The following is a 17,807-nucleotide window of genomic DNA, read 5'->3' as shown; positions in this document are numbered from 1 at the left end:
TTGAAACCCTGGAGATCTCTCTGTACGGGTCAGAGATTGGAAACTGAGAAAGCCTACCCACTGGTATTATTCGGTGGGTCTCCAGACTAGGATATGTTGACTACAGTTTCATCATCTCCTCGCCAGCATGATGCTGGCAGGGGGTGATGGGAACTGTAATAGTCCATAACATCTCTTGGAGGGCCACCAGTTTGAGCACTCCAGGGACTTCACTGGTTTTTCAATCAGTGTCTCTCCAGCCTGACCATGGACTACAATTCCCATCAGCCCCTGCCAGCATGGCCAAGTGGTAGGGCTCATGGGAATTGCAGTCTATGAACATCTGGAGGGCCATAGTTTGAAAACTCCTGGTCTGCACAAAGTCTCCATATGCTTAAGTTGCCTGTATTTGTGTCGGCGCCGCACAGAATTAGGGTCACTCACTCCAAAGCATGGTGTTATTTTGTGTGTGTGTGTGTGTTTGTACAACAGCAGCACTTGAAATGCCTTCAGGCTACAACATCATTGAACTCCATGAGCAAAGACAAAATTTCCCCCTCGGAGAAATTTAAAATCCATTTCGATTGTTAAGACGTTCAGGCTCCGCTTACTCCATGGTGCCTCCGTTGTCTAATTTGTCCATGAAACTAGAAATTCACTTTTACACTCGTGGTAGAATAATTGTAGGGAAGGGGGGAAAGTCTTTAGTATTAAACTGCTTAATACTATAAAAAGGAAAAAAAGCCTTTGTGAGCTGAAGTGGCCAGAATGAGGCTTCCCTTGTTTTCAGTACCCCTTTCGACAAAGCTTAGAAGTTACATTAATTCACCCTTGGATAAAATTGGGAATATATTTCTCCAGCTGCTGTGAGCGGAAGTCAAGAGATTTTGCTTTCCCACTTTCCCTTTTCTTCCTTTTCTCTCTTGTGTGTAAATATCAGTGGAGACTTGAATTACGAAAACTTTGCGAAGTGTGCGCGCGTTGATTTCTGTCTTAAGGAAATTTTGGGTACAGCTTTTCCAGGATGATTCATTGATGTATGCGGTGTATTTTTTGTGTGTTGGTGTTCTTGGTATTTTTTTTTCCCCCTCTTCAAACATCCTTAACTCTGTCCCTGCACAGAAGTCACGGGATTGGGGCATCAGACCCCATGCTTCTTTTGTCGATCGATTTCTTCCTCTTGCAATGTTGAGGCCTTTTCAACAAAATGGATTTTACCATCAGTTTGGTACTACACGATTTATAATTACTGTGTAATTATAAAATTGCATTACATAAAGCATTACTGTCTTAAGTAGCGGAGAAGCGAAGGTTGTTTTGTGTGATTGCTTCTTTGAATCTTTAAGAGAGGAAAATGTGCGAGGGGGGGTGCATTTGGAGCAACGTTTTGGTTGGGTCACGCCCCGGGGTAGAAATACTCGGTTGGTTTAATGATGAAGTACTTCTGAACATAAATGTCTTGCTCCAGGAAATACAGGGTGCCTATGGTGTTTTTTTATTTGAAAGGCGAACCATCCCACGACCTTAATTGGAAACAAAGTGTTCACAAAACCAACTCAAGCTTCGATCAGGCAGTAACTTTCGCTTTTGCCAAATGTTAGGGGGAACAAATGAGTGGCTGTTTTAAAATTTTTTAAAAATGAATAGGTTTTTTTTAAAAAAAAACACTACAATGTAGAATTAGAAATATCCGGGGCATTTGGGAACCACTGTTTAATTTCTGTCACACGATCAATATCGTTTTGTGGGCCGAACAGTCACTTTTGGGTAAAATTACTCTGAGTGAACCATGGATAGCAAAGTTCCAGTCCAGTTGTCCTGGCCAAAACATGTATGAAATTATTTCATTCAATTAAAAATAAATAATAATAATTCACGGCAAGGAGGCAGACGAGAGTTGGAAATTGCTAACATCATGCTGCTCGTCATGAAATATGAAGATTGCAGTGGGGCTGCATAGATATTCTTCTCTTTCCACGGCACCTTGATATGAAATACCTAATATTGGCGGGTGGGAAAAGGAATGGGGCATCTCCATGTTCAATGCCGCTAGTCCAAAGCTGCAGCATCATGAATCTTTTGAACAACCTGTTAAAACAAACTAACTTATTTCTTCAACGTTGTTTTACGACCTTCAGGCAGAATGTTTTAAAATTTGATGTAACTTAAAACCTTTCTTTTTTTTAACCAAAGCTTTTTGTCAGTCATCTTTTGTTTTAAAGGCGGAACAGTAACTTTTTAGTCAAATTACTCTGAGTGAACCATGGATAGCAAAGTTCAAGTCCAGTTGCAAACTGGCAAACTCTTATGCTGGGGATAATTAGGAAAGGAGTTGATAATAAAACTGCAAGGATTCCTAACATGCCCTTATATAAATGCAAGTGAACAGCACTTGGAGCAATTGTGTTCAAGTCTCTGAAGCCCAAGATCTCAAAAAGGATATCGAAGAGATAGAAAAAGTGCAGAGAAGGGCAACGAGGATGACTGAGGGACTGGATCACCTTCCTTATGAGGAGAGGCTGCAGCATTTGGGACTCTTTAGTTTGGAGAGGAGATGTCTGAGAGGGGATATGATTGAAGTCTATAAAATTATGCATGGGGTAGAAAATGTTAACCGAGAGAAATTTTTCTCTCCTTCTCACAACACTAGAACCAGGAGGCATTCATTGAAAATGCTGGGGGGAAGAATTAGGACTAATAAAAGGAAACACTTCTTCACGCAACGCAGAATATGTTTGGAAGAGGCTAGCTACAGGAGGTGGTGATGACAATTAACGTGGATAGCTTTCAAAAAGGGCTTGGAGCAGATTTATGGATAAGTCAGATCTATGGCTACTCTTAATCTTGATCCTCCTTGATCTGAGATTGCAAATGCCTTAGCAGACCAGGTGCTCAGCAGCAGCAGCAGGCCATTGCTTTCACATCCTGCCCATGAGCTCCCAAAGGCACCTGGTGGGCCACTGTGAGTAGCAGAGTGCTGGACTAGATGGACTCTGGTCTGATCCAGCAGGCTCGTTCTTATGTTCTTATGAATCTGAAATTTTGTTAGTAGATTCTCAAAAGACATGCAAGTCCATTTAGGATCAGGTGTTGGCAGGGGCCATGATGCCCATGGGCACCATATCGGGACCACCTGTGGATGATTGGAAACCCCCACCCCGGTTAAAGGGTGCCACAAAGACATGGAGGCAAAGGACTGACATAAGAGCGAGACTGCTCCACACAAAATGGACGCTTCTCAGAGACTTTTGGGATCCATCTTGTGTGTCAAGCCTGGGCAGGAAGGCGGTTGACTGCCGACATTTCCCCTGGGCCGAAGGTGTGCCTTGCTGGATAAGGGCTATAATCCCCACTGTGTCTCTCTAAGGTGATCCCATCAGTGTTCCAAGCACCCCCATTATTTGCTCTGTCTGCACCCATCCTGGCAACCCCAGAAAGGGAATCAATTCTTTACCTTTCCTCCCACCATACCTCATGCTGCCTCAGGGCCCATTTTGTGTTGTAATTACTAGTCCTCTGGCCATTCGTAGTGTGCGGGTATGTTCCGATTCTGTGTGCACCCCCCCCCCCCACTTACACGGGCAGGTTTCCCGCCCCCCTCTTTTCGCTCCTGGAAATGCTGGTCATTTTTCTCCTCAGTGCTGCTTTCCTGTCAGGAGCAATAACTACCACCCATCCCTGAAACTCTTATCCATCTCTGACCCTTTCCCTCTTAGTCAGCTCATGTATGCTTTTGTGTATGTTCACTGTGGTGGTGAAGAGCAGGTGAACTCTAAACTGGTAGGAGGTTAAGAGCTCGTGTATCTAATCTGGAGGAAGCGGGTTTGATCCCCAGCTCTGCCGCCTGAACTTGGAGGCTTATCTGGGGATTCAGATTAGCCTGTGCACTCCCACACACGCCAGCTGGGTGACCTTGGGCTAGTCACAGCTTCTCGGAGCTCTCTCAGCCCCACCTACCTCACAGGGTGTTTGTGTGAGGGGGGAAGGGCCAGGAGATTGTAAACCCCTTTGAGTCTCCTGCAGGAGAGAAAGGGGGGATATAAATCCAAACTCCTCCTCCCCTTCTTCTTGATCATCATCAGCGATTCCCAACCAGGGTTCCGTGGTACCCTGGGGTGCCGTGGCAATGCTACTGGCCCCCCTCGCTTTTGTGGTGTCTCCCATTTGCACCAGCAAGGATATGGAGCTGGCCCAGGGGGCAGGTCCTGCCGCAAGATCAGCAGCCACTTTCCACCCACCCCCACATTCCCCGTGCTTCCCTTCACCCCGGGAGGAAAAGGTGGGGGGTGGAAGGTGGGGGGAGGATGGGAGGGGTACCCTGAGATATGGAGAGTGAGGTCAAGGGTACCGTGACGTCGAAAATGTTGGAAAACACTGTTCTATATGAAGCCTGCTGGGTGACCCTGGGCCAGTCACAGTTCTCTCTCAACTCTCTCAGCCCCACCTACCTCACAAGGTGCCTCTTGAGGGGAGAGGAAGGGAAAGGAGTTTGTCAGCCACCTTGAGTCTCCTTACAGGAGAGAAAGGTGGGGCATCAATCCAAACTCCTCCTCTTCTCTCTTCTAAGTACCAGGGCAATTTAACTAGGACATAACCATCCCTGAACACAGTGAAAGCATATCTGTCCCAAGGCTTTCGGGGCTGGCTGGTGAGGGTGTTCTGGGCTGTGTGGCCACGGGCTGGTAGTTTTTGCTCCCAATGTTTTGCCTGCCTCGACAACTGGCGTCTTCACGTACCTCTGAAGATGCCAGCCACAGATGCGAGCAAAACCTACCGGACCACAGCCCGGAAAACCACAACAGCCAATAGCGAAAGCAAGCGGACGTGTGTTGAAGCGAGCCACCCAGCTGTCTTTTAAAAGAACCCGATCGATTTGATGCCGAACGCTCCCTCTTATTTTCAGACAGGGTGTGCGTGAAACCCCTGCGATTGGACAGAAGGCAACAGCGGCCGAGGCTGGGTTCGTCTAACTGCCCCACATGTGCTTTGACCCCCCAGTGCTCTCCCGCTTTGACCCCCTCTTCACTGCCGGGCTGGGCATTTAAGAGAAACTGGGGCAGGGCGGCGGCTCTCTGCAGAAGGCCTCAAGTTCAGTTCCTGACATCTCTAGTCAAATGCTCAGGTAGCAGGTGCTGCAGAAGACCTCGGCCTGAGACACGGGAGAGCCACTGCCGGTCTGAGTCAACAGTAGTGCTTTTGGTGGACTGAGGGTCTGATTCTCTAGAACACAGGTGTCAAACTCAGGCACTCCAGGTGTTCATGAACTACGATTCCCATCAGCCCATGCCAGCAGGGCCAATTGGCCATGCTAGCAGGGGATGCTGAGAATTGTAGGCCATGAACGTCTGGAGGGCTGCGAGTTTGACACCTATGCTCTAGAAGGCAGCTTTCTGTGAAATTGAATTCAAGAAGGACATTGACAATTCAAGAAGGATATTGATGAGCTGGAACGGGTCCAGCGGAGGGCATCCAAAAGGGTAAACGGTCTGGAATCCACACCCTACGAGGAGAGACTTAGCGAGATGGGGATGTTTAGTTTGGTGAAGAGAAAGTTAAGAGGTCACATAATAGCCTCGTTTAGATATTTGAATGGATGTCATGTTGGCGAGGGAGCAAGCTTGTTTTCTGCTGCTCCAGAGACCAGGACCAGGAGTCATGGGCTCAAGGTGAAGGAAAAGAGATTCTACCGCAACATCAGGAAAATCCTCCTGACAGTAAGGACTGTTCGACAGTGGAATGCACTACCTCAGAGTGTGGTGGAGTCTCCTTCTTTGGAGGTTTTTAAAGAGAGGCTGGATGGCCATCTGTCAGGAGTGCTTTGATTGTGGGTTCCCGCATTGCAGGGGGTTCGACTTGATGGCCCTTGGGGTCTCTTCCAACTCTATGATTCTATGAATAGTAGGGTTGCCAATGGAGAAGTACAAACCTATAAACTAAGAGTCAATTGCCTCCATTTGCAAGGAAGTGCTCCACTGACAGAGAATGTTTTTTTAACTATTGCAAGTAGGCATGGCAAACTGCTTCCTTTACAGACCGGTCATAAACCTGTCAAATATGCAGAAACACCTTGGCCCCTAATTGAGAGTTGTGGTCTCCTTCTTTGAAGGTTTTTTAAACAGGCTGGATGAACACATTGGGAGTGCTTTGATTGTGTGTTCCTGCATTACAGGGGGTTGGACTTGATGGCCCTTGGGGTCTCTTCCAACTCTATGATTTTATGATTCTAATAAGGAGATCTGTAAGCATCTCATTTGTGAATTCATGAACTGGGGATGGAAACTAGATTTTGCATCCCAGGTGAGATGCAGCCCGGAACGCTGTAGTCTCCTCAGCGAAATGGGCATTCAACAAAGCACCCCAGAAGGGAGGGAGGGACAGCCTATTAAGTCCAATAAATTGAAACTGAATGACAACATCAGGGCCGGGTTGCTCTGGCCTGTGGCTCGGACATTGGAGCGTCTGCAAATGGCTGAATGGGATCAAGCTGGCTGAGTCCATGTCGCAGAAACCTCCGGGCGAGCAAATCTAAACCAGTCGCCCAGTTTTTAAAACAAGAAAGAGGATTTAAGCCGATTAAAAGTCAAAAGTTTTATTCAATAAATATAATCTCCTTAAATGTTTATGGACATTATTTGTCAAAAGCGGTACAGCAAGCACACTGTATTAAACTTCCACAGAAGATCTAAAAAGGACATCTGAGGTGTGGCCACAGTGCCTGCGGTCAAGAGCTCTCGGTATTGATTATTGCTAAGGTTCCCACTTGGCAAGGCTCCTACAACACTTAACTTGCAAAGTTCAGAATTCAAAACGGCTCACACAAGTCGCGGGCGAAGCTTCTTGCAACCGGATAATCCGGAGGCCTTCTCGGGCCATTATTGCGGCACCTCGGCCCCGCCACGGAGTATCTTGACGTTGGTTCCTGGTTTCTTTATGCCAATAAGGGCAGAAATATTCAACGTCAAAGTCAATTGAGCACATTTTCTGAAAAACACCCTTTGGCGTTGCTCAAATAGTGTCTCCTGCATATCATTTGAAAAAAACAAAAAAAGTTCTCCTGGCCGCTTGAAGGAAGGAGGTGTACATCTTTTATTCCGCTAAAAGAGGCCCCTGCAAGATGGTGATTCCTTTTGAAAGTGATGGACTTAAACCACTCAATGTAACTGAGACTGTTGTTTCTCTAGGCATGTATTTGGCCCAACAACAGATAGTTGGGGTTCACCGAAAGGAATGGGACCTGAACTGTGACAAACTTGTCCCACAGATTTCAGCAGGATTAGCTTTCTTGGGAACAGGGCTACAAGCAATCTCAAAACTATCCATGTTTTATTTCCACGTACATCACCACGCACACCCTGTGTGGTTTTCAACTGGAGACACCTTTCTGCTCCACTATCCGTAGAAGGTCATGGAGTTTCAATGCATTTACAACACACTTAGAACTAGATAAAGAATGAGGGGGGGGGGGGAAAGTGCTGGTAGCCTTCCAACTCCTGTTGAGGTGTCTTCAAGCAAACATCTAGGAGAACTGATGGGGAAAAAAACCTGCCCCCAAATACTCCGCTGTTTACCTAAATACGCGGAGTGGTGTATGCCCCTGTCCCACTGCCATGAAGGTAAGGGGAAAGCCCGTTGCCATAGGAGTCCGGTGGATCGATATGATCAATTGCTCTCCATCTTGAAGCAAGGTCCATGTGAAGGACAGCTGAATGAACGTATCCTCACACACTACGGGTACCTAGCAAGGATGGGGTGCGGGCTAAAGGTTGCTAACCATGCAAGCTGATCTATCCTAACACCCATTCTTGTTCAAGAGGCCATGCACGAGTTTAGCAGTCAGGGCAATGGATATAACTAAGGCTACCAAAATGGCCGACTGCAGGAAGTGTTGTTGGACTTGATGTGTACCTGGCTACAGGTCACTTTTCACATGCCAACTGCGTCCAGGGTCGAGGCCAGGTTGCTGTGTAACCCAGAGGTGTCCAACTCCGGCGCTTTAGATGTTCATGGACTACAATTCCCATCAGCCCTTGCTGGCACGGCACGGCCATGCCAGCAGGGGCTGATGGGAATTGCAGTCCACGAACATCTGAAGCGCCAGAGTTGGACACCCCTAGAGGACGGTACTATCCCTTCCTGTGGCATGCTTTGTAAAATCCGAACAGATTTTTAGTCCCATTCAAAACAACAAGATCTTTACCGGGGAGTTTAAGTCCTTTTTAGTATATCAAAACCTGTGACTTAAGCACTCTCTATGAGAAACCAGATTCTACTGGCAGAGGATCAGGAGGAGGAATGCCCCTTTCCTTCCACCTTCTGCCATTTACATTAAGAAGTTACAGTACTCGCATCCCAAGTAAGTGCAATTAAGTGCAATGTTTAGAGCAGCAGCAGGAAGTCCAAGCTTGTTAGTGCTAGCAAGACACAGCAGCAGCAGCAGTAACAAAAACCAGAATCCACACAAAATCTTTGAAGCAGCCATCCCCAATAAAACCAGGGGGCTGCCGCTACATTGTGCTCTGGGTGGACAGAAGAGCAGATTTTACCGTTCAGGAGGGGGGGAAAACATATACAGCTATTCGGAGACACCGACGCCACCCTGAGAACAATCCAGAGCAGGCCACTTTAGGTCGAGAAGATGGATCGATTTCTCACATGACATTTTGAACAAGGATGCTGTTCCTGAATGGCTTAATCTCCCTGTCGCCCAGTGTGTGTGATGGGTAGAGGCATCAGCGTAGGAATTGGTACACTTTGTTGTGAAGCTCACGGAATGACCGTGAGTCAGCCACTTTCTGGGTTGCCGTGAGGCTAAAATGAGAAGGTGGCTGTTAACGCACACCACGAAGAGCTCCTCAGGAGAAGGCAGCCATCAAAGCACGGCCTTTAAGTGGGGCACACCGCTCAGGGGAACGCACGGGCCTTCCCACGGACTTCGATTGCGGCTCTTTGCATTAGACGCCCCCACAGTGGTCCTCCGCACTGATGCAAAGCGGAAGTTCCGGCTCCGGAGGAATATCAGATGCACATTATGCTTCCTTAAAGCTATAGAACTGGGAATTGTATTGAAACTTTTAAGTGCTGTACTGCGAGAGAGAACTAGGCATGTTACCACGGCCCAAATTCCTAATCAGTGAAAATTCTCCTAGTGACTTATGGGAAAATCTCCTAGTGACTTATGGAAAAATCTCCTAGTGACTTATGGAATCCATCTCACCTCTGGAAAAAAAAAACAGTAATGTAGACGAACCAGCCCATTTCTTTTCCCTTGTCTTGGTGGAACCATTATCACTATTGGGCCTACTTTGCCACAGTTCATTCACTCCACAGAGCTCAATTATTCCGTTTCCTCTGCCCATAATTCAGCCCATGACTGAACTGAAAACCAAACAAATCAAGTTATCCAAGTGCCCCAAAACATACTTTTTGAAAAAGATGAAATTATGCAAGCATTAGCGGTCCAATACAAAATATTTGCTCAGCTTCCATCCGGCCTGCGTGCTGTTTATCATACAGAGGCCAACGATACAATGAAAGAAACCCTTAATGGTGTTTGATTTCTCTCGGGTAGAACGCGATACCTGCCTTGGACAGATGGGATTCTTATACTCCTCCTGTTTAAATGCATGCGTCTTCAGTCCCCTTACACACGCTGAAGGAGGGGAGGAGAGAAGGGAAGAGATAACGGGAAGTTTAAAAACAGAACAAAAAAAGGTCAATCACCCTGCGCGTCTTTGGCACACACAAAAAATATTCCACTTCTGTTGCTTCCGACAAAACGGAAACACCTCACGCGTCCCTCAACTGTACGCATGGCTTTGAAGGTATGCTTGGAGCCGGGTTATTTTTCCAAGCCTGGTGCTTTTCCTCACGGTTGGTTGAAAAAAAATGGAAACCAACAGACATGGAAACAATACGGATGGATGAGTGCTGAATGATATGGAGAGATGGGCCTCTTTAAATTAAAAAAAAACATGTCACCGGGCAGAAAGGAACAGAAATCGAGTAAGTAATGTAATGCAGCAGACTGGAATGGTTTCCTACGAAAACTTCACTCTTGCAAAGGGGACGTGCAAGGGTTAGACTCAGCAGTGGTGGCGAACCTTTGGCCCTCCAGATGCTTTGGACTACAATTCCCATCAGCCCCTGCCAGCATGGCCAATTGGCCATGTTTTGCTACAAGTTCTCCAATTGGCCGTGCTGGCAGGGGCTGATGGGAATTGTAGTCTGTAACACCTGGAGTGCCAAAGGTTTGCCACCACGGGGTTAGAGCATGCACAGAAAGGTCAGACATATTCTGCAGGGCACTGGGTTGAAATGACCTGAATTATTCCTTCACCTTAAGGGAAAAAAAGGGGGCACGTGTAAAACTTCCATATGTTGCACATCTATGGCTCAGCTGGGGAGGGGCTGTGGTTCAGGGGCAGAGAATTGGCTTGGCGTGCAATTTACGGAAGGTTTCAAGTTCAATTCCTGGCATTTCCAGTTAAAGGACCAGATAAACAGATGGTTTGACAGACCTCAGTCCCTGGAGAATCCCTGCCCATTTGAGTAAACCAGGGGTCTTCAAACTATGGCCCTCCAGATATTCATGGGCTACAATTCCCATCAGCCCCTGCCAGCATGGCCAAGTGGTAGGGCTCGTGGGAATTGTAGTCTATGAACATCTGGAGGGCCATAGTTTGAAGACCCCCGGAGTAGACAATCTGAACGTTGATGGACTGACAGTCTAATTCAGTTATAAGGAAGCTTTGTGGGTTCAATCCTGAAGATTGACACGTGCCGTGTTTGCAAGCGAACCGCGTTTGGGAACGACCACTTGCCTTGCTAAAGGAGGTGCCCTCAAAACTGAGAGGGGAGGAAGGACTCCCAAAGAGTGGCGTCATGAGGAACGGGTTGCTGCTGGATAATGTCCAATGAAAGGAAGCACAACATGTGACGTCCCGCTTGGGATTTCACTGGCCCCTGTAAACAGCCCGCCATGAAGTGGCAGCAGGGAAATGGAAAGCTAAGGAGTCATATCATGCATCTTCATTTAACAGACAGTACCGGATAGGTCAGGACAGCCAGAAGCCGGCAGCCAAGGCAACCGGCTTCTGCAGGGTTTTCAAAGACGCCTCGCTCCCCAGCACGGCAGGGGGGCCAGTCAGATGTGGCCCGCGGGCCGTATATAATGCCCAGGTCTGGGATAGGTGCATAAAACAGCACTGGAGGGGAAAAAATTAGGGAAGCTACGGGGCAGTTATGGGTGCTCAAAGACAGACTCTCGGGGTCGGTGGACGTATTTGGAAATAGAAGCCCTTATGCAGCTTAAATTGTACACAAGTTGCGATTCGCTTTGCAACCCGGGTGAAAACAAGGACAGTGACGTGAGAACTGTTACCAAGAGTCCAGTCCGGTTAAATAAATATATTCGCAGAAAAAAACTGAAATGCAAGGATTCGTCCCTTCCTGTCCCCCCCCCCCCCAAAAAAAATGGTCAATGCAATTTTTTTGAAATGATGCAAAGCTTGGGAAGTTAAGAGTGGAATTCAACTTGGCCTTTGTGTGTGCGGGTGCATGTTGTCGTGCTCAGAGCCTCTCTGTGAGGAATATTCAGTTCCCAGTGAGTGGAGAAGATGAAGCTGTTACTTTTATCAATCCTGGAATTAACTCATCATCCTCTTGATTATCTTTGTATCAGCTATGGATATGTGGATGGCAGGTCATCTCTCTCTCTCTCTCTTAGGGAATCCAAGATACTATTCTTGATTGACTTGATCCTGGCAAAGCAACTGTGTCCTCAGGTCTACCAGCCTACTTTCCAGTGACGACTTTTATGAACTGCTATTTGGGACTTTCCAATCTGCAGTTACTGAGCGGGACGTCTTGGACATCGCTCTGTAGTGACGTTTCACACAAAATGTTACTCTTTCCGCTCAAGATGCTGGCACGGGAGCACTGAGAAAACGGACACCTAAATATCTTCTGTCTAAATCTTCTCTAACCCTTTTGGGGAAAGCGGGGTTTCCATTTCCATTCTTACGGCGCTCTTCTCAAGTCTGTTACGTTTGCCAAAAGGGGGGGCGTGGCCCTGAACTTGCTTGTAACCCAAGACAGAGGGGCAAGCCACCTGTATTGCCTACTAGACACTGAGAAAGACCTCAACATGTGATCGAGTCCAGTGTGGATAGTGTCAAGATGCTGCGGTCGGAGGTATAGAATGGTTCCGAAGCGCTCCATGATCTAAACACAACAAGAGAGAGGTTTTGCTGACTAAAAAAAATGGTATTTTGGTGTGGAACTTAGATTAGAAGGGGGAGAGGGGGCAAAGGATCTGTTCAAGAGACCTCTGCCTTTCTCAGACCCCTGGAATGTAAAAACCCTGGACACGGTTCGGTTGTCTGCCCAGTACATTTACATGCCGATGTGGCAACGTGCAGCTCCCCTGAAGTTCTGTATACGAACTGGGAATATTCAATCCGTGGGGTACAGCTGTGTCGAAATCAGCCTCCTTTCAAAAGGAGATCTTTTGCAGACAGTGGCCATGATTCAGAGGTCAGTAGGTACAGAAATTTCCCCCCAGAGGTATTTCTATGGCGTGTAGAAAACCCAACTCTGCTTAATGGGTTGAACATGCACACTAGATTGCACCAAGCATTTTTGGGAGGGAGCAAACCAGTACAATAACTTGAAAATTGGGCCCGGGGAGGTAAGGCTGGGTGGGTGGGTGGGAAAGAATAAACATTTGACTCCAAACAGCAAATAAAGAGTTGTGGAAGAACAGTATCTCTCTCTTCCCTTGGTCCCACCTGCCTGAAATCTGATAATCACATGACAATGAAACATGAAATTGTTAATGGGGAAAAATATATATATATATAACCTGACATTAACATTCTAGTGATGGATGCAATGACAAACAATTTGATGGAAGACAATTGAGCAACGTATTTTGGTGAGTTAGAAAAGCCATGCAGAGACTTTGGTTTGGAACCAGAAGATTGTAAGGATCGAATCGATTGGCCCTCCACCCCAAGCATTTGCATACCTCGCACATCCAGAACCACCACCAAGCATTGATTTCGGACACCAGCCTGCATATTCGACAGAACATTAAGGGCAGGAAATGCACCGGCGGTAATGCTTATTCTTAGAGCATCATGGAGTCCTCTCAAAAACTGGAGCAACAAATTGGGTTTGATGGACCACAGACCTTTGGCAACTGCACTGTAGCCTTCACCTTGATCCACGCCTGCTCGTACTGCAGGCGATGGTATGACCATGTTGGGACTGTGTGGTGAAAGTAGGATGTTGAGGAGAAGTCGATCTATGGCTACCAATCTTGATCCTCCTTGATCTCAGATTGCAAATGCCTTAGCAGACCAGGTGCTCAGGAGCAGCAGCAGCAGAAGGCCATTGCTTTCATATCCTGCACGTGAGCTCCCAAAGGCACCTGGTGGGCCACTGCGAGTAGCAGAGTGCTGGACTAGATGGACTCTGGTCTGATCCAGCAGGCTAGTTCTCATGTTCTTATGTCCCCTGTCATGCTATTGAAGCAACGGCCTGCCCTTCCACACTGTCAAGACGGAATCACAAGCGAAGAGTTGGAAAATGTGTTCCATTCGACAACAGACACAACTTCTGTTGAGGGGGTTGGCCAGTACGATTGCAGCCTAAATCTAGCACAGCTCACTCTGACCGAAGCCTGTTCCCTTGAACAAATGATGTAAAGAGCTCCCTCAGCCAGAACATAAGCAGTCAAAGAGAGTAAGTTCATGAGGAGCAGCCATCTTCCATTAAAACCAATGAGGACCTTAGAGTTTAGAGTAGAATTGTTGATAGGAACTACAATTTATCAGTCGCTTGTCAGCATGGCCAATTGGCCATGCTGGTAGGGGCTGATGGGAATTGTAGTTCCTGAACATCTGGAGAGCCGCAGGTTCCCTACCCCTGCTCTAGAGATAATTCTGCACGCACGCCTCTGATTCAGAGTGTCAGCCAGCATCAGGGAAGAAATACTGAAACTCAATACTGTCCTGACTATCCCAGATCACGGTGATTTGGGCCACAGTTACTCTTTTGCAGTCTAGTGAATCAGTGATACTATATTTTGGGGCAACCTTCTCCTACCTGAATCACAACAGATGAACCGACTTTTGCTACAAAGGAACCTCAGACAGCTCACAGTAAAGAGCTACAATTCCAAACTATTCAATGGAAGCAAACATGGGACATCCATGTTCAGAAGAAATGTACCTTCGACTACGTTGCTGGGAAGCTTGTGTTGCTATGCTACCTGATGAAGCGAGTGGATGTTGTGGGTTTTCTGGACTGTGTGGCCGTGGTCTGGTAAATCTTGTTCCCGTGTTTCGCCTGCATCTGTGGCTGGCATCTTCAGAGGTGTATCACAGAGAGAAGTCTGTCACACTGTGCAGCAGTGGCGTAGGAGATTAAGAGCTCGTGTATCTAATCTGGAGGAACCGGGTTTGATTCCCAGCTCTGCCGCCTGAGCTGTGAAGGCTTATCTGGGGAATTCAGATTAGCCTGTGCACTCCCACACACGCCAGCTGGGTGACCTTGGGCTAGTCACAGCTTCTCTGAGCTCTCTCAGCCCCACCTACCTCACAGGGTGTTTGTTGTGGGGGGAGAAGGGCAAGGAGATTATAAGCCCCTTTGAGTCTCCTACTGAAGAGAAAGGGGGGATATAAATCCAAACTCTTCTTCTTCTTCTTCTACATCTCTGAAGATGCCAGCCACAGATGCAGGCAAAATGTTAGAGACAAGATCTACCAGACCACGGCCACACAGCCCAGAAAACCCACAACAACCAGTTGAATCTGGCCGTGAAAGCCTTCGACAATGATGAAGGGAGTTTTGCTTTTCGAAAACATGTTCCCTGGAAGTCTTGTTTGCCCCCAAGGTGCCACTGGGCTCCAATCTTGCTTTTCTACTGCAGAATGACATGGCTACCCACCTGAAACTGAGTTCTTGATCTGGGCCTTCCGAGGTTGCCCTGTGAGATTAAATAGACCACTGCCCTGATCTGGCAGACACTCCTTATATCAGTGGTGGCGAACCTATGGCACTCCAGATGTTCATGAACTACAATTCCCATCAGCCCCTGCCAGCAAGGCCAATCAGGGGCTGATGGGAATTGTAGTCCATGAACATCTGGAGTGCCATAAGTTCGCCACCACGGCCTTATATTCTGAAAGACTGATGTGTAACTCTACACCTTACCTCCCCTTTTTACAAAACTAAAACTGGCCAAACCTTCAGGATTCTGTCTACGCTGTTAAATGAAATGTCTGTTATTTCTGAGCGTCAAGCCAAGCATAGAAAAAATGTGCTTTCCAGATCAGATCTAATTTGATCAAGCCAAATCTGGAAAAGGCTCTGCAAAGGAACCTTTGCTTGGTTTTCTGCACAGTTTGCCTTTTTGATGAAACGTGCAAAGTGACGGCCGATAAGCCCGAAAATGTTCTATTTTTTGTCAAATATGACGTGATGCTTCAAGCGCGTCAGGCTGTTGTCCACTTGAAAAGCCCCCACAAAGAAAAGCAAAAACAGTGAATTCAAAACTGAACATAAAGGAGGTTTCTGTACTTACCTTGCACTGAACACAACAGAAAAGCAGTTATGGTAAAATCGCTTGTGGTAGGAGAAAAGAAGATGACAGGAAGAGGAGGAGGAAGGAGAACTAGCCTAGTCAAGCGTATTACAATATAGTGGAAGGGAAGACTGGGGTCGGGGGGAATTTCCAAAATCTTGATTCTCTTCCCTCCTTTGCAGGCCTCTGAATTGTATGTACCAAAAAGTCGCTTCTCAACACACTGTCATGGGGCTTTTTCTGCATTTTCACTTTTCACTGTGTGTTTGTGTTTGTGGGGGTCCTGTTTGTGATATATTATTCTCTAGTGGCCAACTAAATATCACATAGGTTTATGTCCGGCATAAAAACCTGCAGTTTAAATCTGCAGGGAGACATGCCCAACAAAACCTGTATGGTATCAAATCAACCACTAGAGGGAGCAAAACATGTGGAGCTGCCCTGCCCCTTCAAAAGAAGCAGAAACTTACAAGTGAGGAAAATGGGAATGTGAAAAAAAACTCATGCTCTATCATGACCAAGAAATGAAACCCTAGGCAAGGTTACATAGGCAGGGCCAGACTCAAGCCTCCTTCAGCAGGGCCACTGGAGGCAGGATGGTCAGCTCCCCACTCTAACGGTTCTCGCAAACCATGTGCTTTTTCATATATAAGAGAGCTCCCGGCATTTGCTGTTTATGGGGGAAAGGATAATACAGCCGCCAGAAGTTCTACAGCAGAATCCCGGCTTCAGATACCGGGAATTACTCCCATCAGCCCCTACCAGCATGGCCAACTGGCCATGCTGACAGAGGCTGATGGGAATTGTAGTTCCTGAACATCTGGAGAGCCGCAGGTTCCCTACCCCTGCTCTAAGGAGAAGAGGCCCAAACTCACCTACCACTCCTGACACCAGAAGGTCCAACTATTACTGACAAAGGTGTCTGCAGGGGGAGGAGCAGTGGTGGGATCCAAACATTTTAGTAACAGGTTCCCTTGGTGGTGGGATTCAAACTGTGGCGTAGCGCCAATGGGGCTGGGCGGGGCACAACGGGGGTGTGGCCGGGCATTCCGGGGGCGGGGCATTCCTGGGCGGGGCTGTGGCAAGGACGCAACCGCTGCGCCGGTCCTTGGGCGGGAAACGAACGCACGCAGGCGCAGGCTGCCACGCCCGCCGGTGCACCTCCTGCTAGACTGCTTCAAGTTCTGCGCGCTACTGCTGAGAGGAGGGGCGTCACTAAGGCCAAAATCAGGTGGCAAAATCACCCATTAGTAACCCCCTCTCGGCACACACAAATAATTAGTAACCCACTCTCGGGAACCTGTGAGAACCTGCTGGATCCCACCTCTGGGGAGGAGGGGTGCAATTTATCCTTGTGCACTGAATGAGATGCACTGAAACCCCAAAAGTATCCCTGCAATCTGCAGGCCCTACGCCCACACGTGCTCCACGCATCAAAATGGCAGGTGCTTCGTGGGCCAAAAATAACGAAGAGGTGAAAAGATACTTAAGCAGCGACTGCTATGGCGAAGTTAGCGTCAGACCACCCAAAAGTTTCTCTTTTTTATAAAAAAGCCAAGGAAAACTTTTATTTTATACACCCATGCCTGCTTTCTATACCACACGAGGTTTTTTTTAAAAATATACATATAGTCTATATTATATTATATAAAAAATAAGTTACTCGTAACAAAAACGTCAGAAAGGGAGCCACAGACATTGGGGTTAATGCAAGTTTTTTTTTTCTTTAAAAAAAAAAAGAGAGACAAAACAGGGAAACGGACAACAGAGGACAAAGTCGACACAGGAAAATAAAGTCAGGACAGACAGTATTAACAGAACAGAGCCATTATTTGTTTTCAATCACTCAAAGGATGCTGCAGCTTTCGCCCTTACAACGGCCGCTAATCTAGCAAGGGTTTCTGCGCTTCTGCTGGAATCCAACAGAGTGGACCCCCCGTTTGCGTAGCATCTCAGAATCAACTGGAGCACAGCTTTCACGCAGCCGCCACCCACATCGTTGTGTTCATCTACAACTGAGCATTCACTAGCTGAAGGGATTCTTTTTGCTGTCCTCCAATCAGCTGAAAAGCTGTCTTGCTGGGTGTCCAACTGTATACTCTGGAAGTGCTGAAGCTAAGTGGCAAAAATATATATATATGCATGTCAGATCCCTGGATCAGGACTAGAATTAGGGTTCAGAACGTGCTTCTTCCAGATCATATGGATCTTCATACCCCCTGCCAGCATGCTGGCAGGG

The 17,807-nt window shown here is 47.2% G+C and overlaps 1 protein-coding gene across 8 annotated transcripts in view; it reads right to left on the bottom strand.

Moving 5' to 3' along the window:
• Window positions 1-6,552: 6,552 nt before the first annotated feature.
• ATP11B (ATPase phospholipid transporting 11B (putative)) overlaps window positions 6,553-17,807 on the bottom strand; it is a 113,885-nt gene continuing 102,630 nt past the window's right edge. For 2 of the 8 annotated variants that reach the window (XM_048505223.1, XM_048505227.1), the window contains one exon: window positions 6,553-9,628. Coding sequence is in view for 5 of the 8 variants with exons in the window: in XM_048505227.1 (XP_048361184.1) it covers window positions 9,595-9,628 (34 nt within the window). In the remaining 3 variants the exon portion in view is untranslated. Of the gene's footprint in view, window positions 9,629-11,183; window positions 12,202-17,272; window positions 17,684-17,807 lie in introns of those variants that run through there. The other 6 variants (XM_048505219.1, XM_048505220.1, XM_048505224.1 and 3 more) reach the window with 5 other exon arrangements.

The sequence above is a fragment of the Sphaerodactylus townsendi genome, linkage group LG08, assembly GCF_021028975.2.
Source record: "Sphaerodactylus townsendi isolate TG3544 linkage group LG08, MPM_Stown_v2.3, whole genome shotgun sequence".
NCBI lineage: Eukaryota > Metazoa > Chordata > Lepidosauria > Squamata > Sphaerodactylidae > Sphaerodactylus > Sphaerodactylus townsendi.
Note: the sequence above shows the minus strand (reverse complement) of the source record. Positions and strands in the feature narration are given on the sequence as shown.